The 24300-nt window shown below is 50.4% G+C and overlaps 1 protein-coding gene across 3 annotated transcripts in view; it reads left to right on the forward strand.

The window, feature by feature from the left end:
• Window positions 1-24300, forward strand: part of GRAMD2 (GRAM domain containing 2) — an 80214-nt gene that overhangs the window by 31898 nt on the left and 24016 nt on the right. For all 3 annotated transcript variants that reach the window (XM_015418969.1, XM_015418982.1, XM_015418975.1), the window contains exons 2-6: window positions 11694-11789; window positions 13666-13723; window positions 17878-17950; window positions 19722-19825; window positions 23979-24077. In XM_015418969.1, coding sequence (XP_015274455.1) covers window positions 11694-11789; window positions 13666-13723; window positions 17878-17950; window positions 19722-19825; window positions 23979-24077 — 430 coding nt within the window. The remainder of the gene's footprint in view (window positions 1-11693; window positions 11790-13665; window positions 13724-17877; window positions 17951-19721; window positions 19826-23978; window positions 24078-24300) is intronic.

A 24300-nucleotide genomic window follows, 5' to 3' on the forward strand; every position in this document is an offset into this window, starting at 1 on the left:
GAGCTTCAGCGCTCTCCCCTTCCTGGCCCACCAGATTAAATTTACTAGTTTATCTGTAAAATTGCTGCGGTGGCTCAAGTGGTTAAGACGCTGAACTGCAGGCTGTGGAAGGTCGGTAGTTCAGTAGTTTGAGACCCAAGGGACGCATGACGGAGTGAGCTCCCGTCTCTAGTTCCAGTTCCTGCCAACCTAGTAGTTCGAAAGCAAGAAATTGCAAGTAGATAAATAGTAGATAAAGTAGATAAATTGCAAGTAGATAAATACCACTTCAGTGGGAAGGTAACACCTTTCCGTGCGCCTTGGTGTTTAGTCATGCCGGTCACGTGACCACGGAAATGTCTTCGGACAGCACTGGCTCTTCGGCTTTGAAACAGAGATGAGCACCGCAACCCTAGAGTTGGATTCGACTGGCTTTCAAGCAAGGGAACCTTTACCTGTAGAATAGTAAAAAACTCAATAGCACCTTTAAGACTAACAAACTTGATTGCAGCATAAGCTTTCAAGAAACACAGCTCTCTCTGACGAAGAGAGCCGTGTTTCTCCAAAGTTTATGCTACAATCAAGTTTGTTAGCCTTAAAGGTGCAATTGAGCTTTTTACTATTTTTCAGGAACAGACTAACATGGCTGACTCCTCTAGTTTATCTGTAGATTCAGGTGGAAAGCTTAGACCCAGAATGAAACTTTGTTGGTCTTAAAGGTGCCACTGGCAATGTTCCCTCTAAGCTGTGGAGTCTTGTGAGCGAAAATTCTACTTCGTGAGCTACTGGCAATAATGTTGTGAACGGGCGACTTGGCTACTGCATCAATTACTTTGCTCTGGAACCGTCCTTTCTGAGTGAAGGCAAAAATGTGTGAGCTGGAGGCTAACAAACTGTGAGCTAGCTCACACTCAGCTTAGAGGGAACACTGGGCACTGGACGTAAACTTTGTTCTTAGTTTGTCTGTGGCGATCGTTGCCACGTGTGACAGCTGCGAAAGCCAGCGAATCCAAATCAAGGGGCACAGAAGAGCTAGAAACACAGGCCAAGGGACAGGCTGATGGGGGGGGAATCCTTGTGCCTCGTTCACATACCCATGTACATTGCTTGAACCGTCAACATAACCAGCAGTTTGAAAGTGTGAACTGCGAGGGTGGTCAGCTGCAGTTTGGGAAACTTCTAGAGATTGGGGGGGGAGGGGCATAAAGGTAAAGGTTTCCCTTGCTCGAAAGCCAGTCGAATCCGACTCTAGGGTGCGGTGCTCATCTCCGTTTCAAAGCCGAAGAGCCCGCGCTGTCCGAAGACGTTTCTAAGGTCATGTGGCCGGCATGACTAAACACCAAGGTGCACGGAACGCTGTTACCTTCCCACCGAAGTGGTCCCTATTTATCTACTTGCAATTTCTTGCTTTTGAACTGCTAGGTTGGCAGGAGCTGGAACTAGAGACGGGAGCTCACTCCGTCTTGCGGCACCCGGGTCTCGAACTGCTGAACTACCGACCTTCCACAGCCTGCAGTTCAGCGTCTTAACCACTTGAGCCACCGCAGGGGCATAGTGTGGGGCATAATGTGGCCATAGAATCCACCCTCCAAAGTAGCCATTTTCTCCGGGGGAACTGATTACTGTCGCCTGGATATGTAATCCTGGGAGATCTCACAGACCCCACCTGGTGGCTGGAAGCCCTAGTGAGCTGCTAAGATTGCTGGGTTTGGGTTGGGAAATACCTGGAGATTTTGGGGCTGCAGCCTGGGGAGGGGGTGGTTTGGGGAGGGAGAGACTTCTGCGGGGTATCAGGCCATACAGTCCACCCTCCAGAGCAGCCATTTTCTCCAGGTGAACTGATCCCCAGACCCCTTCTGGAGCTTGTCAACCTGGCAAACTGCCCCCACTGAAAAATAACTCCAGGTCTCATAGGTTGGGGCCTGGACCTGTTTACATCAGTTGCAAATTTATCCACAGTCGCAGTTCCCGTAGGCTGTGAGTTGGGACTGCAGGGCTGTGGGGGTGATTCAGCTCCCCTCCTTTTGCACTGGGGGAGCGGGGAGGCTCTGTCACTTGGTCATGTGATTTAGATGGAGGGAGAAATGCTTAACCCTTTCCAGCCAGCTGTTTTTCTGCTCCAGGTCCTCCAGATGTGCGTGTGCATGCACACACACATAACTTTAGAAACACGCCTCGGGCAAAGCAGCGAAATAGTGGGTGGGGAAAACAGTGACGTAACTTCTTCTGCCGTTTGCGGCTTCAAAATTCACCTTTTCGGAGTTGTCCCAGTAATTTTTAGTCGCCACCAAACTAGATTGAGGAGGGGGAGAAACATTTTTGACAGTTAACTGAAATGAACCCGCTGAAATGGAAGAGGCTTGAGCTGTTGAAAAATCGACCCAGATGGGTTTTGGGTTTGTTATAGGAGGAAGAGGAGTTGGATTTATATCCCACCCTTCACTTGGCGTCTCAGAGCGGTTTACAATCACCTTCCCTTCCTCTCCCCACAACAGACATCCTGTGAGGTGGGTGGGGCTGAGAGAGCTCTTCGAGAACGGCTCTTGAGAGATCAGCTCTGAGAGAACTGTGACTGACCCAAGGTCACCCAGCCTGCGGAGGAGTGGAGAATCAAACCCGGTTCTCCAGATAAGAGTCCACCGCTCTTAACCGCTACACCAAACTGGCTCTTATCATCTTTTCAAGGTGCTTCTTTTTATTTACAAAGTCTGCCCGCACACACACAAAACGGGGCTTCGCTTGCACACTTCTTGCATCCCATCTAGTTCCGTTACCTAAGCAGAGAAACCTGTGCACAGAATGCCAACCCACCAGTCCGTTCCACAAGGCATTCCCTCCAGAGCAAGACTGAAGCATCCCCATGGCAATGCAAGGGAGCCGCATGTGGTATGCGGCAAGCCCAGACCTGCCTCTGGACGAGTGCTGCAACTGTGTGGGAAATGTTGTCTGAGTGAGGCAGTGCGCCTGGCCCTTTAGTCTCTGTACACGTGCAGAAGGTTTCTGGCAGCACAAGAGTCCTCATCCGGCTATCAGACTGATGAGAATTTTCCTGTGGCCAGGCGAGTGGCAGCAGCCCCTCTGCAAGGTAAACACGGGGGGGGGGAGGAGGAGGAGGCAGGCACTGGTGCTTAGGGTTGCCATCCTCAAAGACCCCCCCAGCATTACAACTGGTCTCCAGGCTTCAGGGATTATTTATTTATTTTATTTATTTATTTATTAGTTCTCCGGGCGGACTCTATGACATTATACCCTGCTGGAGTCCGTCCCCAAACCTCACCCTCATTAGGCTCCACCCCCCCCCCCCAAATCTCCAGGAAGTTCCCAACCCTGAGTTGGCAACACTACGTTCTCACACAACAATTCCCGTTCTATTTTAGTGCAACGGCGGCTCCCAGTGGGGGAGATCGTATCGAAGCGGTACAGTTTTATCCTTGCCCAAAGAACAACTGTGGTTCTCTCTTCCCCAGTTTATCCTCACTACGACCCTGTGAGATAGGATTGGCTGAGGGAATGTGCATGTGACCGGCCAGAGGTCGGCTGCTAAGATGGCAGGGCGGAGGCTGTTGAGCCAAACCGATCTCCTCCGCCTAGTTGACCATCGAAGCACTCTGCTGTGCTGGATCACACCCGACAAAGGGAACTTTGACTATGAAAAGCTTCTACCCCCCAAATCTTGGTGGTTTCTAGGGTGCCACCCGACTCCAGTCGAGCTGTCCTCGATCTCAGTTTCCTAATGATCTGTCACACTTTAAAAAAATGTGTCTTAATGATCTGGAGTTCCGTTTGTAAGAGTGAGGGGAAAGGACCGAAGGCAAAGAGGTTATAGATTGGGTTGCCAACTCCAGGCTGGGAAATTTCTGGAGATCTGGGGGCAGAGCCTGGGGAGGGCGGAGTTTGGGGAGGGGTGGGACCTCAGGAGGGATGTGATGTCATGGAGTCCACCCTCCAAAGCTGCCATTTCCTCCAGATCTCTCTAGGGATGCCAGCCTCCAGGTGGGACCTGGGGATCCCCCGGAATCACAGCTCATCTCCAGACTGCAGAGATCAGTTCCCCTGGAGAAAATGGCTGCTTTGGGGGGTGGGCTCGGTGGCATTGCACCCCACTGAGCTCCGTGTCCTCCTCAGGCTCCACCCCCAAATCTCCAGGAGCTTCCCAGCCTGCATCTGGCAACCCTCCCCTTCCCATCTCCCGCCGGTGGCAACCCCTACTCTAGTCTGGAGATAGCTGTGAATCCGGGAGAACTCCAGGCCGCACCTAGACAACGTCAACCATAGGTATGGTTCATTTCTTCTGAGGTACGTTTCCTTTGGGCTGGAAGGTGAAAATTGGGGCTGAGGTTTGCGTGCGTGGTACTCATTCCTTTATTTCTGCATCCTGTGAGGACCCCAGGCTTTCCCCGGTGAGGTTTTTCTGAGCACGGAGAGACTGAGCTGATTCAGTTCTGCAGCTTCTAAAAAAGGAAGGCAGAGAGCCAGAGAGGCTGGACTGCTTTCTTTTTTAGCCTTGTCTCTTATCTCGAATCTGTTTACAAGGTGGCTCTGCATTTGCGGGACTGCAGCTTCTGGCAGGGAAGATGTAGATAAGGGGAGGCCCTTTTTCCTGTAGACAGCTTCTGTTGGTCAACATGGGCTTACTGGGGTCCCTAACCTTCATGAGGCTTTGAGCACCTTTGGCATTCTGACACAGTGTGGCGGGCACAAAACCGTTGCCCCAGGAGGGGGAGCCAGCTATGAAGGGGCTGCCCTCATTTACCTTCAGTCACACAGTGAAGATCCCTGTCCTGTGCTGCTAGTTACTGCCCAAGAAGCATTTTTTTAAAAATCTGCACAGCCAATCAAATCTCCAGTGTCCTATAAGAAGCCCTGCTAGAAAAAAAAGCCCCACCTGACTTCTCCCACTTTCTGAATACACTCGGTAGGTACAGTGCTTTATTTGTAGAAAAAGCCCAGCAGGAACTCATTAGCATAATAGGCCATGCCCAACAGCAGGAACTCATTAGCATATTAGGCCACACCCCTGACAACACAGCTCATTAGCACATTTGGCCGCACCCCCATGTTACCAGAAGTGTGGTTATCCAGCCACACCCACCTTTTGCTTCTTATTCTCTTTACCTTGTTTGTTGTCAAAACCCAGGGCTTTTTGCATGTTAGGCCACACACCCCTAATTGTAGCCAATCCGAATGAGTTTCTGCTGTTGGGTGTGGCCTATTATGCTAATGAGTTCCTGCTGGGCGTGGCCAACTTGGGAGCCAGCCGGAACTCCGTTCCTGTGCGTTCCTGCCCAAAAATAGCCCTGGTACCATAGGTACCATGGGGCCCACAGGCACCAGGTTGCAGACCCCGTGCTAGGGACTTAACATTCCTGTCTGGTTGATGGTGTCTTCACTCAAAGGCTGCTGGCCACATCAGTGAGGTGCACAGTTGATTTTTTTCCCCTTTCTTCAAGAGACTGCAGATTAATGGAGCGGTGTTTTAGGGTTCGGGTTGAATCATTCCCTCCTTGGGCCAGCCATAACTGAACGCGGGGTTGGAAGCCGCCTCTGTCCTCAAGGCAAATGCCTTCATCGTGCAATAAAGTGGATGGACGGTTGACATTCTTGCGGAGAGAGATTCTCTGGTGCTCTGTTCTGTTCTGCGGACAGCCAGAGTGGCAGTGCCGAAAGCCAAACGGCCGTTTTCTGCATTCTTTGGACTCTGGCAGAGTTTTCCATTTTTAGTTTCCCGGCCTTCAATCACTTCTCTCCTGGGACTTCCTATTTTAGACCGGAGATGTGCGAGAGGAGAATGCCAAGGGATGCAGCTCGATCCTGAGAGAGAGGCCGACAGTCTTCTCCTGTGCACCTCTGGGTTGCGGACTGAGGTTTGGTGGTCGCAGGGCTGCGGTCTGAAGTTGTGTGGGGCTGAAATATAGAAAGACCGGGGCTTCTCCATGCCTGGATGGGGAATGGGAGGAGACTGCCTGCGAAGATTGCTGTTCTCCAGGTGGTAGCTGGAGATCTCCTGGAATTACAACTGATCTCCCAGTTACAGGGATCAGTTCCCCTGGAGAAAATGGCTGCTTCGGAAGGTGGACTCTGCCGCATTCTACCCAGCTGAGGTCCTTCCTTTCCTCAGACCTTGCCCTCCCTAGGCTCCGCCTCCAAAATCCCTGGGAATTTCCCAGCCCAGAGCTGGCAACCCTAATCCCCCGTGCACCCTACATCTGTTGTCATGACTTCCATGGAAGAAATGTTACTCTGAAGTGACTTCTCTTCTCACATTCAGCTAGGCCGTATCCTTGTGGCTCCCCCACGATATTATATTTTCTGTAATTGGGTCTTTCTAACCACTTGAGCTGCGGTGGCTCAAGTGGTTAAGACGCTGAACTGCAGGCTGTGGAAGGTCGGTAGTTCAGCAGTTTGAGACCCGGGTTGCCGCATGACGGAGTGTTGGGTATTACATGTTGAAAACACTTCAGTATATATGGGGTTAAATGTCTGTTTGTGTTGTTACAGGAAATCACATGCTTTTGTGTAAGCCAATGCTAGTTTAGATCTGCAAGCCCGCGAAAAGCATCCCTGATCTAGGAGTTTTGATTGGAAGCAAAGTGTCAAAGTGTTTTAGCATTTTATGGCTCCTCTTCCTGTCTTTGTGTGCTGTTCTGAAGAAGTAAGAGAAGCCATTGCTAGCTCTTCTAGTGTTGTCCTTTGTAGAGTGAGGATGTAGCTGTTTAGCTGTGTTGTTATTTTCCTCCCAGTTACCCTTTCCCTATGCTAGGTTGTAGTAAATTTTTTCTATTTTAAGCACACATGGACTCTGAGTCTGATTATTTAACTCTGGCATTGCTAAGCTATTTTTCTCTGCTGAGTTACGATTTTTATAAAAACTCCAACACGGAGTGAGCTCCCGTCTCTGGCTCCAGCTCCTGCCAACCTAGCAGTTCGAAAGCAAGAAATTGCAAGTAGATAAATAGGTACCGCTTCGGTGGGAAGGTAACAGCATTCCGTGCGCCTTGGTGTTTAGTCATGCCGGCCACATGACCACGGAGACGTCTTCGGACAGCGCTGGCTCTTCGGCTTTGAAACGGAGATGAGCACTGCAACCCTAGAGTCGGACTCGACTGGCTTTCGAGCAAGGGAACCTTTACCTTTACCTTTCCTGAGGAGGATTGTTTGGCTTGTCAGCTCATAATGCCTAATGGTATGGGGAACTGTGTGCTTGACACGGCGAAAGGTGGAAGGAGAGGGGCATACCATCCCATAATAATCCCTACAACCATGTTAGTTGGCTGTAAGGGTTGCCAACCTCCAGATGGGGCCTGGAGATATCTCGGTTTTACGACTGGTCTCCAGGCAAGAGAGATCAGTTCCCCTGGAGAAAATGGCTGCTTTGGAGGATGGACTCTGTGGCCTTTTCGCCCACGGAGGTCCCTCTCCTCCTCAAACTGCACTCTCTCCAAGCTCCACCTCCAAGTCTCAGTGAATATCCCGACACAGAGTTGGCAACCCTGTTGTGACAGCATCCCATTGAGAGAAGTGGCTATTATCTGGGTAGGTCTGCTTTGCTCTGTGTGTGTGTGTGAGAGTGTGAGTGATTCTTGTAAGCATTGTCTCCTTTCTGGTAAACAGCCGTTGAGGCGGAGACCTTGTGACTTCTGTTTTCCTCATGCCTATTTGCAGTGTGTGAAACCATTCACCCATAGCTACCACAACAGGCCATTAATCAACATATGACTAAGTCTAAGGCCCGGCCTACATGTGCAACTAAATGAGACTGGTAGAATGCCATGGTATCCCAGCTGACCTCTGATGGAATGAAGGATGAGACTTGTTAAATGCTCCTGTGTATTGAAAAATTCCCCACAGATAGAAATGTAGCGTGACAGGGAGTGTGGGGGGGGATTACTACAAAAGATCTCCCTGACCTGTTGGAGCAGCAGTTCCCAGTATGGCACCATGATGCCCACCAATCCGTTTTCCTACACCGACTTCTTTTTCTAAGTATCCCTGCACCGAAGTAGGGTTGCCAGGTCTGGGTTGGAAAATACCTGGAGACTTTGGGGGTGAAGCCAGGAGAGGGCGGGGTTTGGGGTGGGGAGGGGCCGCAGCATGGTACAGTGTCACAGGGTCCGCCGTTCAAAGCAGCCATTTTCTCCAGGGGAGCTGATCTCTGTCAGCTGGAGATCAGTTGTAAAAGCGGGAGATCCCCAGGCCCCACCTGGAGGCTGGCAACCCACCAAAGTGATTATCCAGTCCCCCCTACTCCATAGCCTCTGCTTCTCATGGCAGCCATTTTGTGGTGGCAGCCATTTTGTTGTTGTTTCTGGTTGGAGCAGGAGCTGATTCGAAAGATCCCGGGAGGCACCGCTTTTGGGTCTGCGGGGACCACCCATCCAGACACTGCTGCCTCCATCACAGAATGGTGCTGGGCTTGGAACCTCCAAAGCTTTGTAGTGCAGTGGTTAGACTGTTAGAATAGGACTGGAGACACTTGACTTTAAATCCCTGCTTGCCCTGGAACTTACTGAGTGACTTTAGGTCTTTAAGCCTCACCTTTGTCACTGGCTGGGGTTTAGGATAAAACTGAGGACGGGAGAGAAAAACAGGTTGCTTACCTGTAACTGATGATCTTCGAGTGGTCATCTGTGCATTGATTCACACCCATGAGATCTACTGCTGGATTGAGCGGCATTGTAGCAAGCTCTTTAACGGATTTTCGCGCCCAGACCTCGGGCATGCGCAGCAACCCCACCACGCATGCCCAGAGGGGAGGGTGCAGACATCCCACCAGTTCCTTCAAACCGCCGCGAATCAATGAAAATGTAGAAGCTGACAGCAGCGGGGAAGGAGGGCGGGTGGTGTGAATGCACAGATGACCACTCGAAGATCATCAGTTACAGGTAAGCAACCTGTTTCTCTTCGACGTGCTCTCTGTGCTTCACACCCATGGGAGATTAGCGAGCAGTGGCCTACCCAGAGGAGGGTGCTGGCAGGTCCTTACTGCCTAGCCGAAGATAGAATGTGACGTCCCATGTTGGTATTAGAGTTCTTCCGGACGTCTGGGGCGTAGTGCCTTATGGAGAAAATGGCCGCTTTGGAAGGTGGGTTTTATGGCATTGCACTCCACTGAAGTCCTTCCCCTCCTCAAACCTCCAGGTATTTCCCAACCCAGAGTTGGCAACGCTGTAATTCCGGAACTCTAGGCCCCATCTGGGAGGCTGGCAGACAAGTATACAGCTTCCTTGTGTTTAGGGAGGGGAAGAGGAAAGGGAGAAGAAAGTACTTCTATTGAGAGAGCCGTTGTCTAGCAACAGATGGTAGAGTAGACCTGGCTGCTGGGTGGGGAGAGAGGTCAGTCGTTAAAAGCTCTCCCTGGCGTGCGAAGGAGACCTTTCCTAAGGAGCTGCCTTTCTGCCTGAGATGAAATGCTTCTGTCTGAAGAGAAACTGCCCTGTGTGAGCAGCTGGGATTACTTTGGCTTGGGAGGGTGGTCAGCATCTTGCTTTGGCGTCCTCTTTTCCCTCCTCCCTCGCTGACTCCACCATTGTTGGGAAGGATGGCTGGTCCCCAGGACTCTTATTTGGAGGGGGGGACCTCTGTGCACAGCCCAGGTCAGCAATCTCTCCCTGGGACCACATTTCCCCCAGGAGACAGCCCCAGAAGGAAAGAGAAATCCCAATGGGCCTTCACGGAGTTGTGGACTAGGGCTCAGAGTCCAAAAGAGGTGTCGACCTCTCTCAGGTCTTGACTTGGGAAGTGCTTTAGACGACTTGGCTAATCTTGGTTTGGTTCCTTCCCCAAATACAAGGCTTGAACTACAAATTGCATAGCAGATCCTTGCCGGGAACTCAAAGCCACTTTTTGAAATACTTGTTTGAAGCACCGGGGTGCAGTGTTCCCTCTAAGCTGAGTTAGTGGGAGCTAGCTCACAGTTTTTTAGCCTCCAGCTCACACATTTTTGTCTTTGCTCAGGAAGGGATGGCTCCAGAGCAAACTATTTATGCAGTAGCCAAATCGCTCACTCACAACTTTAATGCCAGTAGCTCACAAAGTAGACTTTTTGCTCACAAGACTCCACAGCTTAGAGGGAACATTGCCGGGGAGCATACAGATTCTTCTGTTTCTTTTCCAGTGGGGCTAATAGCAATTTGCAGGGAGGGTGTGATTTACATCTGGAAAATGGCATCGGCTGTGGGGAGATGACGGCTAACCAGATTTTATTCCAGCACAAGCTTTGTTGGACTAGAAGCCCAATTTGCCAGATTCCGGTAGTGGACCTCACTGCCTGAGTCGGGGTTGCCAACCTCCAGGTAATACCTGGAGACCTCCCACTGTTACAGCTGATCTCTGGACAACCAAGGTCAGTCCCCCTGGAGAAAATGACTGCTTTGGGGGATGGATTCTATGGCACTGTACCCTGCTCAAGTCCCTCCCCTCCCCAAACCCCGAGCCCTCCCAGGCTCTACCCCCAAAATCTCCAGGTACTTCCCAGCCTAGAGCTGGCAACCCTACCTGGGTCTGAGAAAGCGGCCCTCTACTCCACAAAAGCCTTACGCCGGAGTAAAATCTGGTTAGTGCTACAGGAGGACTCCTGTCTGTGGTTTTTTGCTCTCCAAATGGGTAAAAAGTGGAGCTGCAATGTGGCTGAACAGGAGCAGCCTGGTGCAGTGTCACTGAACTGGGGGGAGGCGGTGATTGCTGGGTTCCCCCCCCCCCAAAGCTGCTTGAGTAGAAAGCCAGGGCGTCCTTCCTTCCTTTGGTGGGCCGGATGCTTTCGCTGCCGCCTTGTAAGGGCTCTGTTGGTGCCTAGGGCAAGTGTTCGTCCATGAATGGCTCACCTTCCCCGCTCCGAGTCCCGCCAGATATCATGTTCGGCCTGTCTGATCTTGGTTGTTTGGCTTCCTGGGTCCCCTCTGAGCTCTCTCACCTCTCTTATCTTGAAAGATTTCTGAATCTGTCTCTCTTATCTTGAATGGCTTGGCTATTCTGAGCAGTTTCCGGCCCTCTCCGGGGTTTTAGATGGCAGCCCTTCAAAGGTTTTGTTGATCTCTCTCTCCGGACGGGATAACCTTTTGGCCCAAGCACTGTTTGCTCTGGGTTCTCCGTCAGCTCCCTGCCGAGCTGGTTAACTGATAATCCAGGCTGTCCGCTAGATAAGCGGACCCACAGGTGGGTCCATGGAGGGAAGCTGAGGCTGTAGGTTCTTCTTTGTCTGGCCCACGTGTGCGCCTCCCTTAAAGAGGCGCATACCTCTGACAGAACCAAAGCTTTGCAAGGTTCTGTCCAGAGCCACCACCTGTCCTCTTCCCACAAAAAAATTAAAAAAAAAGAAGAATTGCATTATGCTGCCAGACTAGCACCAGTCCCTTTTTGAAACCAGTGGAGCAAATTTTGAATGAATGGATTCTTGAGCAATACCAGCTTTGAGGAAAGAGGATACCTGAAAGGGAGTTTTCACAAGCCAGCCCTCCGTCAGCTGGATTTGCATGGAATTTCTCCCCTGCTGCAGACACTGGGTGACAGGGTTCCTAGGCGTCGTAACCAGTACTTAACAAAAAGTCCGTGGTTCGGCGTTGCAGTTTCAGTGTCGCCGAACTGAATCTCTGCTTCCAGTGGCCGTGATTGCACCCTGGATATCTGCCGGGGGTGGGGAACTTGACCCACGAAACGCCCTTTTCTCTGCCTGGTGAACTGATGCCTATTTTACCTTCTCCCCTTCTGTTTGCCCGCAGCACAAAACCGATGCATGAGAAGGCGGGGCCCATGCACAGTCCGGACAAGCCAGAGGCACCGCAGAAGGAAAAGGGCTTGGATTCTCCAAACGGCAGGTGAGTGTCGAGGGTGGGGTTTCAAAGGACCCGATCCCAGACCAGAGCTCAACTTTTGTTTCCCTTCTTCCGTTTGCTTCTTGGGTAATCTCCACCAGCCACCTTCTTGGTCTTCGCCAACTGGATGGGATTGACAGAGGCTGTGATCACACGCACCTTTAGATCTGACATAGGCGCAAATGCCTGACAGATCTAAAGGGAGCGATCTGGGAAACGTCCCACAGTTATCGGCAACCCGTGCTGCTCTGCTGCAGAAGTGGAGTTAAAAGACACCGGGAAAAGTCCCGTAGTGAAGGGGTTGCGATGGGCCATGGACAGACTTTTCCCTGTCTGATCGCTCAAGAATACTCTCAAGCCGTCGTGATGGTCTGATGAGGCCATCCTGGCTTGGTGTCAGTCCCCCTCCCTTTGCAGTATGTGCATCATCGCATACTCCATAGGCAGTGTTCCCTCTAAGCTGAGTTAATGTGAGCTAGCTCACAGTTTTTCAGCCTCCGGCTCACACATTTTTTGTCTTAGCTCAGGAAGGGATGGCTCCAGAGCAAGCTAATTTATGCACTAGCCATATTGCTTGCTCACAACTTTAATGTCAGTAGCTCACAAAGTAGAACTTTTGCTCACCCCACAGCTTAGCGGGAACATTGCGGGAACATTGCTTAGAGAGAACACTGAACACGACTCAAGTGCAGTTGCATCTGATCGCACAGGGATGGGCTGCGCCCGCAGCTACAGAGGGAGGTGTGATCTCGCAACCGCGGGTCAAGTTCCTCCGGAGGGAATCGCCTTGCTCCCCCTCCACGTCAACTGGCACGTGTGAGCGCAACCAGAGAAAGTTCTATCATCACTTTCTCTGTCTCTGTAATGCACCCCTGTTCCCATCCTATGCTGTAGCATGGTCAGATGTAGGAATAATGTTGCCATCCTCCAGGTGAGTCCTGGAAATCTTGCAGAATTACAGCTGATAGACTGAAAGGACCACCTTGTTGTTGTTCAGTCGCACAGTCGGGTCCGACTCTTCGTGACCCCATGGACCAGATCCCGCCAGGCCCTCCTGTCTTCCGCCGTCCTCTGAAGTTTGCTCAATTTCATGTTCGTTGCATCTAGGACACTGTCTAACCATCTCATCCTTTGCCGTCCCTGTCTTCTTTGACCTTCAGTCTTTCCCAGCATCAGGGTCTTCTCCAGGGAGTGCTCCCTTCTCATTGGGTGGCCAAAGTATTTGAGCTTCAGCTTCATTATCTGGCCTTCCAGGGAACAGTCAGGGTTGATTTCTTTTAGGATTGACTGATTTGATCTTCTTGCAGTCCAAGGGACTCTCAAGAGTCTTCTCCAGCACCATAGTTCAAAAGAGTCTATTCTTCGGCGCTCGGCCTTCCTTATAGTCCAACTCTCGCAGCCATACATGACTACTGGGAATACCATTGCTTTGACCATGCAGACTTTTGTTGGCAGGGTGATGTCTCTGCTTTTTATCATCCTGTTTCCTCCCAAGGAGCAGGCATCTTTTAATTTCACGGCTGCTGTCACAGTCTGCCGTGATCTGGGATCCCAGGACCACCTACCCTGGAGAAAATGGCTGCTTTGGAGGGTGGACTTCATGGCATTATGCTCTGCTCTCCCCGAGGCTGTACACCCAAGTCTCAAGGAATTCCCCAGCTCAAAGTTGGCAACTGTATATAGGAAGGCCTTGTCAATATTTCCTAGCTGAATTCCTTCCTCCCCTGTCTGAGTCGCAGACTCATAGCTGCCTGCACTGGGTCCCTTGGCTGCAGGGAGACCGGGGCCTTCCAGTGGATTGGGGCACTGGCTAGACGGTCGGCTTTGAGCCGTTGGGAGGCCGGAGTGGCTTCAAAGGGGATCTCTGTTTGCCTTTCAGCCTGCACTTGAGTGACGCTGTCAAGGAGGAGGACCTCAAGAAGTGTCACCGGGAAGTGGTGAGTTGGGGGGAAATGGGGATCATCCGTACCCTCCACTGCTTTTCACAGCCTCCAGGAACACCATGTGGGACTAGAGGGATGCCACGTGTCTTTCCTCTGGGGGCCATCTGTCCTGCGATACCAAAAGCCGCTACCTTCATATCCTCTCCTGCTGCTTCTCTTCCCGCCCTTGGCTTGATTGTTGCAGGCGTCCGGCCTCGTGACATCTGCCGCGTTTTTACCTGGGCTGTGTCGACTGCTTCACTGTCTGCAGCGGAATGTGGTTTTCTGTCCCGGCTGCTCTGGGGAAGGGCTAAGTGTCTTTGCAAGCGGATGAGCGGCCACAGAATTGCCATCCTTGCGTAGAAGGGAGAGGGGGCAGGTTGTTTGGAGATGGATGGTTTGGTTTTGGGCCTCAGGCCATTAGTGTTCTTGATGGGTCTGACTGAGCTAATTTTATAAGATTTACAGCCTTTGACGAGATCATGCAGCTTTGGTGTAGGGAGTTAGGTCTCAAAGACCCACAGGGCCGGGTAGCCAAAGGCTGGTATCTCTACACTACACCAAACTGAGAGCCAGTTTGGTGTAGTGTTTAGGAGCATGGACTCTAATCTGGGAGAACTGGGTTTGATTCCCCATTCCTCTAAGTGCAGCTGCTGGTGTGACCTTGGGTCAGTCACAAGTTCTCTCAGAGCTGTTCTCTCAAGGTCAGTTCTCGAAAGAGCTCTCTCAGCCCCACCTACCTCACAGGGTGTCTGTTGCAGAGAGGGGAAGGGAAAGGAGATGGTAAGCCACTCTGAGACTCCTTTGGGTAGTGAAGGGCAGGGTATAAATCCAATCTCCTCTTCTCTTCTCGGGAGCCCTTGCTGAGTTCAGGCTGAGGGCTGATTGAAATGTGATGCTAGCCCACGAGAAGAACTCCCCTGTGTGGTATTTATTTAAACGACATGCGGTGCTTCCTTGAGCGCACGCACACTGAGCATGCCAATGCTATGCTTGCCTGGCAAGTGGATTTTGGGTGCGCTGCAGTTATGTGCAAAATGTCCAAGATCCCAGTTTAAACAAGAATGCCTGGGGGAAGATCTTACCATCTAGCGTCAGGCCTGAGAAAGGCAGAAGGGTCGTTTGGTTGAGTCTCCATTAGCAGAGCCGTTGGTAGAAAAATCCAGGTGGGTAGCCATGATCCCTCTAAGCTGTGGAGTCTTGTGAGCAAAAATTCTACTTCGTGAGCTACTGGCATTAAAGTTTTGAGCAAGCGATTTGGCTACTGCATACATCAGTTTGCTCTGGAGCCGTCCTTCCTGAGCTAAGACAAAAATGCATGAGCCGGAGGCTAAAAAACTGTGAGCTGGCTCACACGAACTCAGCTTAGAGGGAACACAGGTGGGTAGCCGTGTTGGTCTGAAGCAGCAACAGAACAGAGTCTGAGTCCTCCAGCGGCACCTTTCAGACCGACAAAGTTTTATTCAAAGTGTAAGCTTTCGTGTGCAAAGCGCACTCCTTCAGGCAAATGGGAGTATAAAATCTCCTCAAGGGCTATTTATTTATTTATTATTTTGATTTTTATCCCGTCCTTCCCGCAAGCGGGCTCAGGGCGGGTCACGACGATAGAGTCCAATACAGTCTTAAAATGATTCAGTCGATAAACAGCAAACATTAAATTAATACAATTTAAAAAATGGTTAAAGTGGGCAGTGCAGCGAATTTCAATTTTTCAGTTCCTTCAGCTGGGAATGAATGGGCTGAAGCCGAGCCATAAAGGTCTCGTTAGGTAAAGGTAAAGGATCCCTTGCTCAAAAGCCAGTCGAGTCCGATTCTAGGGTTGCGGTGCTCATCTCCGTTTCAAAGCCAAAGAGCCAGCGCTGTCCGAAGACGTTTCCGTGGTCATGTGGCCGGCATGACTAAACACCAAGGCGCACGGAACGCTGTTACCTTCCCACCGAAGTAGTACCAATTTATCTACTTGCAATTTCTTGCTTTCGAACTGCTAGGTTGGCAAGAGCTGGAACTAGAGATGGGAGCTCACTCCGTCATGCGGCACCCAGGTCTTGAACTCCATGAAATTGCTGAGCGGTTGGGTTAGAACAGATAAAAGGACGTCCTTCTTCACCCAAAGAGTGATTAACACTTGGAATTCACTGCCACAGGAAGTGGTGGTGGCTACAAGCATGGACGGCTTCAAAAGGGAATTAGATAAGCATATGGAGCAGAGGTCCATCAGTGGCTATTAGCCACAAGGTATAGATAGGGACTCTGGGGCAAGTGATGCTCTGTCATCTTGGTGCTTGGGGGGGTCAACAGTGGGAGGGCTTCTAATGTCCTGGCCCCACTGGTGGACCTCCTGATGGCACTGGTATTTCTGGCCACTGTGTGATACAGAGTGTTGGACTGGATGGGCCTTTGGCCTGATCCAACATTGGCATCTCTTAAGTTCTTATGTTCTTATGAACTGCTGAACTACTGACCTTCCACAGCCTGCAGTTCAGCGTCTTAACCACTTGAGCCACCGCAGCTCCTAAGGTCTCGTTAACGGCAGCTTATTGCGACAGCCAGAGGGAGGCTGCCCCCCTGCCTCAGCCAAGGGCCTGGCGGAACAGCTCCCTTTTGCAGGCCCAGCAAAACTGTAACAGGTCCTGTGGGGCCCTGATCTCAGTCGGGAGCATGTTCCACCAGGCCTGAAAAAGTTTATATCTATATATATATAAAAACTGGCACTAGAATATAATTAAATCAATATGCAGTTCTAACAATAGGTGTATTGTTTAAAAAATTGGCAGTAGAATATTGTTAGATCAATGCACTATTGTAACAATCTGTGTAACAGTTTCTCTGAATTCTTGGCTTTCATTCTTTTTTTAAAAAGTCTGTAGCCCCTTCCCTTGCAGCGACATGCCTTTCCCCTTATATCTCCACAAGGGAAAGGGTTAGAGACTCCACTTAAAAAAAAATTAAAACTGGGAATCCAGAGGACCTGTTACACATATTGCTACACATGTTGTTACAATAGTGTATTGGTCTAATAATATTCTACTCCTGATTTAAAAAATAAAATAAAAAGTGCCCCCCCCCCAGTTGTGGGGTGGGAAACATCTGCCATGGGGACATAGTCAGGAGTCAGAAAATGGCTGCCACGTGGGTGGGTAAATTTGAAGTTTCCCACCCACATGGCAGCCATCTAGGCTTTACTGAGATCTTTCCCAAAACCTTTTAGCAGAACGGGCTTAAGAAAGATCAGAGGCAAAACCAGAGAATCCCCCAGAGGTGCACGAATGCTTTGCTGACAAGCAGGAGACAAGCCCTGCCTCCCAGCAGCATTGACTCTGGGACAGAAACCTGTGCGGAAATGGCCTCAGTTAGGAGAGCTTTTCTCTCATCAGTAGTCTCCTTCAAGTACGGTACAGGTTAGATCATGGGCCACGGGCCAATTTCTGACCAGCCACTTAGAGCCTGCTTCTCAAATTGCGGAGCAAGCCTGCCTGGTGGTGTACGGAACCCCTGGCGGGGTGGAACCTTCCTCCCCTCCCCAGCCCAGACGTGCTCTTTAGCAGAGATTCCTCATGGATTTAAACTGGATCTGTGGGGGCGACCACTCCCCCGACACGCTCCGTCATCAACATGCAGTTAGCAAGAGCTTCTGCCTTTGTTCTCTGGGTGGCTCCCCGTGAGGAGGAGTTGGAGACGGCTGGCTCTCGCCTCCTTTTTTAAATGCCGTCGCTGGATTAGCGCTGCAATCCATGAATCATTGTGCTTAGCAGCGTACACGGGTCTCTGCACGCTCTGGCCGGGAGCTGTGTCCTTGGCGCAGAGCTGGGCATGTCTGGCTGAAGGCAGAGGAAAGTTGAGAAGGAAGGAGAGCCCGAAAAGTCAGAGAAACGGCTCTGGACTCTGCGGGTTCTTATTCTAGCAATAAGGTTCCGGGCCCCTGGTCTACCTGTATCCCCTTGGAGCCGTTTTCTTCCGTGCAGGATGCTTCCCCCGTGTTTTCCTCTCTGAGCAGTGTGTTCCCTGTCCAGAGCTTTCTGCAGTGGATCCAGGAATCACTGTTGTTGTCGCTGGGGGGAAAAAACAAAACACCAGTATCTCAGACTTATCATTCGACATCCACGTTCTGGCAGCATCCTTGGAAGAACCGCTGTAACTTCCTGACTCCTCGTCTCTTGTTTGATTTCTAGGCGCCAAATAAGTACAATTCCCAGTACCACAAGTTATTCAAGGATATCCCCACGGAGGAGAGCGTGCTGAAAGGTGAGTGGGGGGACGGGACAGGAAGCTGAGAGTGCCACCTTATGGCAGAGAAAGGAAGGTGCATGTCAGAAAGCCTTTTTGAGCAACAGTTGCACTTTCAGGGAAGGTGAAAGTGATACAGCCTTTGCTTCCCAGGATATGCACCCTTGCCTCCCTGCAAATGGCTTTGGCAGGTTTTTAAAGCACTGCAAGAATCTGGCAAAATCTGAGAGCAGTTTAGGTACTGTGTATTAGAATTATTAGAATTAGATTAGAATTATTAAAATTAGATTAGAATTATTAGAATTAAATTAAATTAAACTGTTTATTAGAATTAGATAAGCATATGGAGCAGAGGTCCAACAGTGGCTATTAGACACAAGGTATAGATAAGAACTCTCAGAGCAGAGGTCCATCAGTGGCTATTAACCACAACGTATAGATAGGAACAGGGGTCGATTCAGGGGAATCGCGGGGGATCGCCGTTCCCCCGGGTGAGGTGCGGGGGGCGGGGCACCTTCCCCCAGGCCGGGGGAATGACTGGCAGGCATCAAGACCCAAGAGAGAGTTGAGATTGGTGTGCTCAAGTCTCGGAGGAGGCTTGTATTACACTTTGATCCCCTCTCCCGAAGCGGGCGAGCACATTCAGGGGGTGTGGCCTTATGACACACTTCCGGTGATGTCAGGGGATGTGGCATATGCTAATGAGTTATGCTAATGAGTTCCCCCTAGCTCTTTTTCTACGAAACGACCCCTGGATAGGAACTCTTGTTCTGTGGCAAGTGATGCTCTGTCTTCTTGGTGCTTGGGGGGGGGGCAACAGTGGGAGGGCTTCTAGTGTCCTGGCCCCACTGCTGGACCTCCTGATGGCACCTGGTATTTCTGGCCACTGTGTGACACAGAGTGTTGGACTGGATGGGCCATTGGGCTGATCCAACATTGGCTTCTCTTATGTTCTTATGTTTTACTCCATGAGTATTTAAATTGTGGAATTCGGTACCAAGGATGTAGCAATGGCCACGAGCATGGTTGGTATTAAAAAAAAGATTCGACAGGGGAAGGGTCCATCAATGGCTCCTGGCCAAGAGCACTCAAGGGAACCTCCTTTTATCCCCATCAAGTTGCAGCTGATTTACAGTGACCCCCCCGTTGGGTTTTCAAGGCAAGAGACGTTCGCCATTGCCTGACTCTGTGTAGTGGTATTCCTTGGTGGTCTCCCATCCAGATACCAGCCCTGCTTAGCTTCCGAGATCTGACGAGACCAGTCTAGCCTGGGCTATCAAGGTCAGGGCAACCTCTGTATACAGAGGCTGAGAAGTTATGAATACCATCGCTAGGGGGCAGCCTCAGGAGGAAGCTTTGGTCCCTTTGCCTTCTGAGTCACTGGTTTGGCCACTGTGATACAGGACTTTTACATTAGGTGTGTGCACTTTGGGTAATGACACACACATCACATTGCCTTGCCTCCTCTGAAGAACAAGCAACCTGCCGTCTCGCCTTGATTCTCTCCACCAATTCAGTGCTGGCTGAACTGGGACCCTTTCAGCTTATATGGACACTGGGGGCTTGCACTTGTCCTGTCCCACGTGAGGGCCAGTGGAGGATCTGAGGAAGAGGGGCTTGGGGTGGTGGGCCACATCTGTTCCTTGAAGCTGATGACTTCTTGAAACCAGTTGATTCCACCCCTGGCCAAAGGCTGGCAATTTGAGCCGAGCAATTGATGTGGTCTGTAGCCGGGATTTGGAGTCTGGTTTGGGGACTAAACCTGCCACGATCCTTGTGTTTCTTGCAGTCTGCTCCTGCGCCCTCCAGAGAGACATTCTCATCCAAGGCCGGCTCTACATTTCCCCCAACTGGCTCTGTTTCTATGCAAACCTTTTTGGAAAAGATATCAAGGTAAGCTAACATCGTCGGGGTCATCGGTGAAGGAGAAGGTAGTTTGTCACAGAACTTGCCGCGAATTTACAAAGGCTGTGTGAGAGGTATGCCGCCAAACCCTATGAGTGTTTCCTGGGAAGGAATTCCAGGGCATTGAGTGGGACTTGGTCATTAAGTAAGTGAGTGCAGACTTTGCAGTCAGTGGAGGGGGGCAAGGCTGGATAGACCCAAGGCCACTAAAGAAGTCAGTGCCCTCACCTAGCCTGAATCCCATGTGAAACAGATCTAGAAAAAAGGTTCCTCCAGGAAGGCAAGGGTGCTGAGAAGCCACTCCCCTGGGGAAACCACTTCAAGCAAAAAGAACAAATTGGCCACTGGTTCGTAATGCCTTTGCTTAGCTAGATTTCTTTATCAGAGGCTGAACCCAGCAGTTGTGGAAGTACATCTTGATGAAATCCTGCATTCGGAATCGGGTATCTGTTTCATCACAAGCCCTTTCTTCTCCTGGAATTGCAACTTTGGGGTTTACCTGTGCCACATGTGTGCAGTTACACTGTTGTACCTATGCGTACCTGTGTGGTGTACTTATTGTATGCATTATAATGGAGGAGTCTGCTTCCCCCCCTCTGATATTTATGTGTGTTGGTTTAGTCTCATGGGGGTGGAGTCCCAGCTCAGTTAATTATGTTGGTTAGTTCAAACAAGGAAGGGCTCCACAAAACTCGCAGGGGGAATCTCATTCTTCCCCCCCCCCATTGCCCCCCTCCACCCACTCACCTTGGGGCCCAGGTGTGGTGGGGTCTGGGAGCCACTCCCAAGCGGCTTCTGGCATCTGCCACGGCAGCCATGACCTGAGTGGCTCAAAGTGTTAGCCACCATCACCACCACCACGGCTGGGCGCCAGAGTTTTGTTGCAGCTGCTGCCAGGCTCAGCCACTACAGAGCCAAGTAAGTATATTAAAAAAAAAATTTACATCATTTCGGAGGAAATTTAAACATTTCAGATTTTTCTGCACCCCTGGAGAGTCCTCCAAGTTTGCAGGAAAATCTCCTTAGCGTCCATGTAGCCCCAATTTGCAGTTTTAGATATCCGCAGATGGGGCCCACAGGTTGCTAATATTATATAGACCGAAGACTGCGTGAGCTGTTCATTTTATTTCTACAGTCCTTAGACCAGTCATGCAAAAAGAAGTACACCTTTACAGTATTCCAAGATTTTAAAACACATCCGTGTGAGCTGTCTTGTCTTTGGGGAGGGGCCGTGGCTCAGTGGAAGACCATGCGCAGAAGGTCCCAGGTTCAATCCCCAGCATCTCCAGTTAAAAGGACCAGGCAGCAGGGGGGGATGTGAAAGACCTCAGGTCGGGGACCCTGGAGAGCCGCTGCCAGTCTGAGTAGACAAGACTGACCTTGATGGACCGAGGGTCTGGTTCAGTATAGGGCAGCTTCACGTGCTCGGCCAGTCGCTCCCACCCCTGTATCTTCTTGCTAATATGAGGATGGTGTTTTGAATGCATCCGTCTCTGTGGTGTGAACCTAAGAGCAGGAACCTGAGTGGGCGCCCTATTTCTGATTTGCAATCAAAAGGGGAACCCCCCCCCAGGGGAAAAAGAGCAACACAGAGGAGACTTGGACCCATAAGACTAGACTGTGCAAAGACGCTAGGGCTGCCAGGTTCCCCCCGGCCACTGGCAGGGAATGGGGGATAGGGTGGCCAGCTGCAGGCTGGGAAACTCCTGGAGATTTGGGGGTGGAGCCTGGGGGAGGACAGGGACCAATGAAGAGAAGATAAGAGATTGGATTTATACCCCGCCCTTCACTTGGAGTCTCAGAGCGGCTTACAAACTCCTTTCCCTTCCCCTCCCCACAACAGACACCGCTGTGAGGTGGGTGGGGCTGAGAGAACTCTGACACAAACTGCTCTTTTTCAAGGACAGCTGTGCCAGAGCTTGTGACTGACCCAAGGTCACATCAGCAGGTGCAAGTAGAGGAGTGGGGAATCAAACCCGGTTCTCCCAGATTAGAGTCCACACACTTAACCACTACACCAAACTGGCTCTCCTCTACACCAAACAATGCTCCCTCTAAGCTGCGGAGTCTTGTGAGCAAAAATTCAACTTTGTGAGCAACTGGCATTAAAGTTGTGAGCGAGCGATTCGGCTGCTGCGTAAATCAGTTTTCTCTGGAGCCCCTCCTTCCTGAGCTGAGACAAGAACGTGTGAGCCGGAGGCTAAAAAACTGTGAGCTGGCTCACACTAACTCAGCTTAGAGGGAACACTGACAGGGGCCTCAGTGCCGTGGAGTGCACTGCCCAAAGCAGCCGTTCTCTCCAGAGGAACTGAGATCTGCAGGCTGGAGACTGTTTTTTTTTTAAAAAAAATGTATTTCAGTCTCAAAGCAGAAGAGCTTTATAGGCGGAGGCCGTCTTTGTGGCACACGAGGGAACCCAGGGTGCCTCTGCTTTCCAGTCCCGCGGCTGGATTCTTTGTTTGGAGGTTATCTGCCAAACACCGCAGTTCAACAGAGAACTTCCTTCCATTTTTAGAACAGACTTCCGTAGGGGGAAAAAAAGCCAAATTATTTCTATCAGCAGCTCTACCTATTTAAAGATCGAACAGGAAGAAGGCCACTTCCACTCCCTAAGTTCAGCCCGTTGAGTGGGATTCTTCTGGCTTTGCATCCCAATGTGATCTTTAACAGCACCCTTGAGCTTTTTCTGTGACTGTTGAAATCATTTTCCTAACGCTCCTGTGGGCCGACATGTTTCCATTTCTCTCCTATATCCTGGACACTGAAAGGTGACTTTTCTACCCTGAGGTCCTTCTTAGGACCACCATATCATCTCTAAAGCTGTGAACTGACTATTATTCATTTCTGGGGAGCAATCAGACTGACCCCAACCAATGTTCCCTCTAAGCTGTGGAGTCTTGTGAGCAAAAATTCTACTCTGTGAGCCACTGGCATTAAAGTTGTGAGCAAACAATTTGGCTGCTGCATAAGTTAGTCTGCTCTGGAGCCATCCTGCCTGAGCTAAGACAAAAAATTGTGAGCCGGAGGCTAAAAAAAATGAGCTAGCTCACACTAACTCAGCTTAGAGGTAACACTGACCCCAACACCAGACTGATACTGGATGAGTGTATAGAGACAATGAAGGAGGAAGAGAAACATTGCGACACTGTAAATGGCCTTGGTCCATCTCTTATCCTCCCCCTATGAAAGCCAATGTGGCAGTGAGATGGTTGCAACCAGGTTCCAGTCTAATCAGTGTAACATCTTTAAGTGGGAAATATAAATGTTCTTGAATGTCTTCTGTCTTTGCATGTGGTTAAACCGGCTGATATACCCTTGACCTTCCACCTCCTAAAGGACTGTAGCTTTAAATATTTAAATATTTAGAAAAAAATTATGTTCTGGCACAGTGGGGAGGAGTGTGTTACGCATTATGGGCACTAGCCAATAGGTGCCTACCAAATGCATTGTTGCACACACACATACACTGTTCACCAGGATTGTTGGTTGCCTTGCTTGTCTCTATCTGGGAAAATGCCTTTTCCAAATAGGATATTTTTTGGGTGAACAAACCATTCGGCTGCGAAATTGTATTCCCTTGGACACACTTGAGGTTGCAGTCTTAAACATGTGAAATCTAGTCCTAAAGAAATCAGTGTGATTTACATTCAAGGAAAAAGTGTTAGGATCTATAGCTTGGCCCGTAGTTACAGTGTGGGGCTATTGGGGGCTCTGCCCCCTTTCCTTAAAGCTCCCCCCTTCTTAAAGGCCCCCTGGGTCTTCCTTTAATTGCTATTGAGAAGAAGCGGGGAGTGGCCCCCCTCTCCCTCCCTCCTGCAAGATTTAAAGTGCCCTCCAGCTGATTGGCAGGCCACGTGCTCCCCGTTGATCAACGGAAGAATCCTTTAAATATTGCAAGAGGGGAGGGAGAGGGGTGCGCGCCACCTCCCCTTCATTATGGAAAATAATGGCAGCCCCACCAGAATTTTTTTTGCCCCACAAGCCACAAAATCCTGGCTACGGGTCTGTTTATATCCCTTTCCTGTCTGCAGATAGTAGCCAACTTACTGGGTGATGGTCACCACCAGTGTCCCTATAAATTTTCTCCTTCCACTTGTACACCTCTTGCTGCCAAACTTTTTCTTTTTCTTTTACATTGCAGGTGGTTATTCCCGTCGTCTCTGTCCAGCTGATAAAAAAACACAAAACAGCTCGGCTGCTGCCCAATGGACTGGCTATCACCACCAACGCGAGCAGAAAGGTGAGCAATAACAGGCCAAATCGCCCTCCAACATTGCTCTGCACGGCCCAGGGGGATCGTCTTTGACGCGGAGCTATACTGCTCAAGCTACAAACAGGTTTCACCTCTGAATACCAACTCGGTCAAGCGAAACGTCTTTATTTCAGTGCTTCTGGCCAGCCAGAACGTAGCAATAGGCAACGGAGAAGGCATCAATTAATCGCTGACGCTCATTTACCGCACA

Source organism: Gekko japonicus, unplaced genomic scaffold, assembly GCF_001447785.1.
Source record: "Gekko japonicus isolate JY-2015 unplaced genomic scaffold, Gekko_japonicus_V1.1 scaffold150, whole genome shotgun sequence".
Taxonomy (NCBI): domain Eukaryota; kingdom Metazoa; phylum Chordata; class Lepidosauria; order Squamata; family Gekkonidae; genus Gekko; species Gekko japonicus.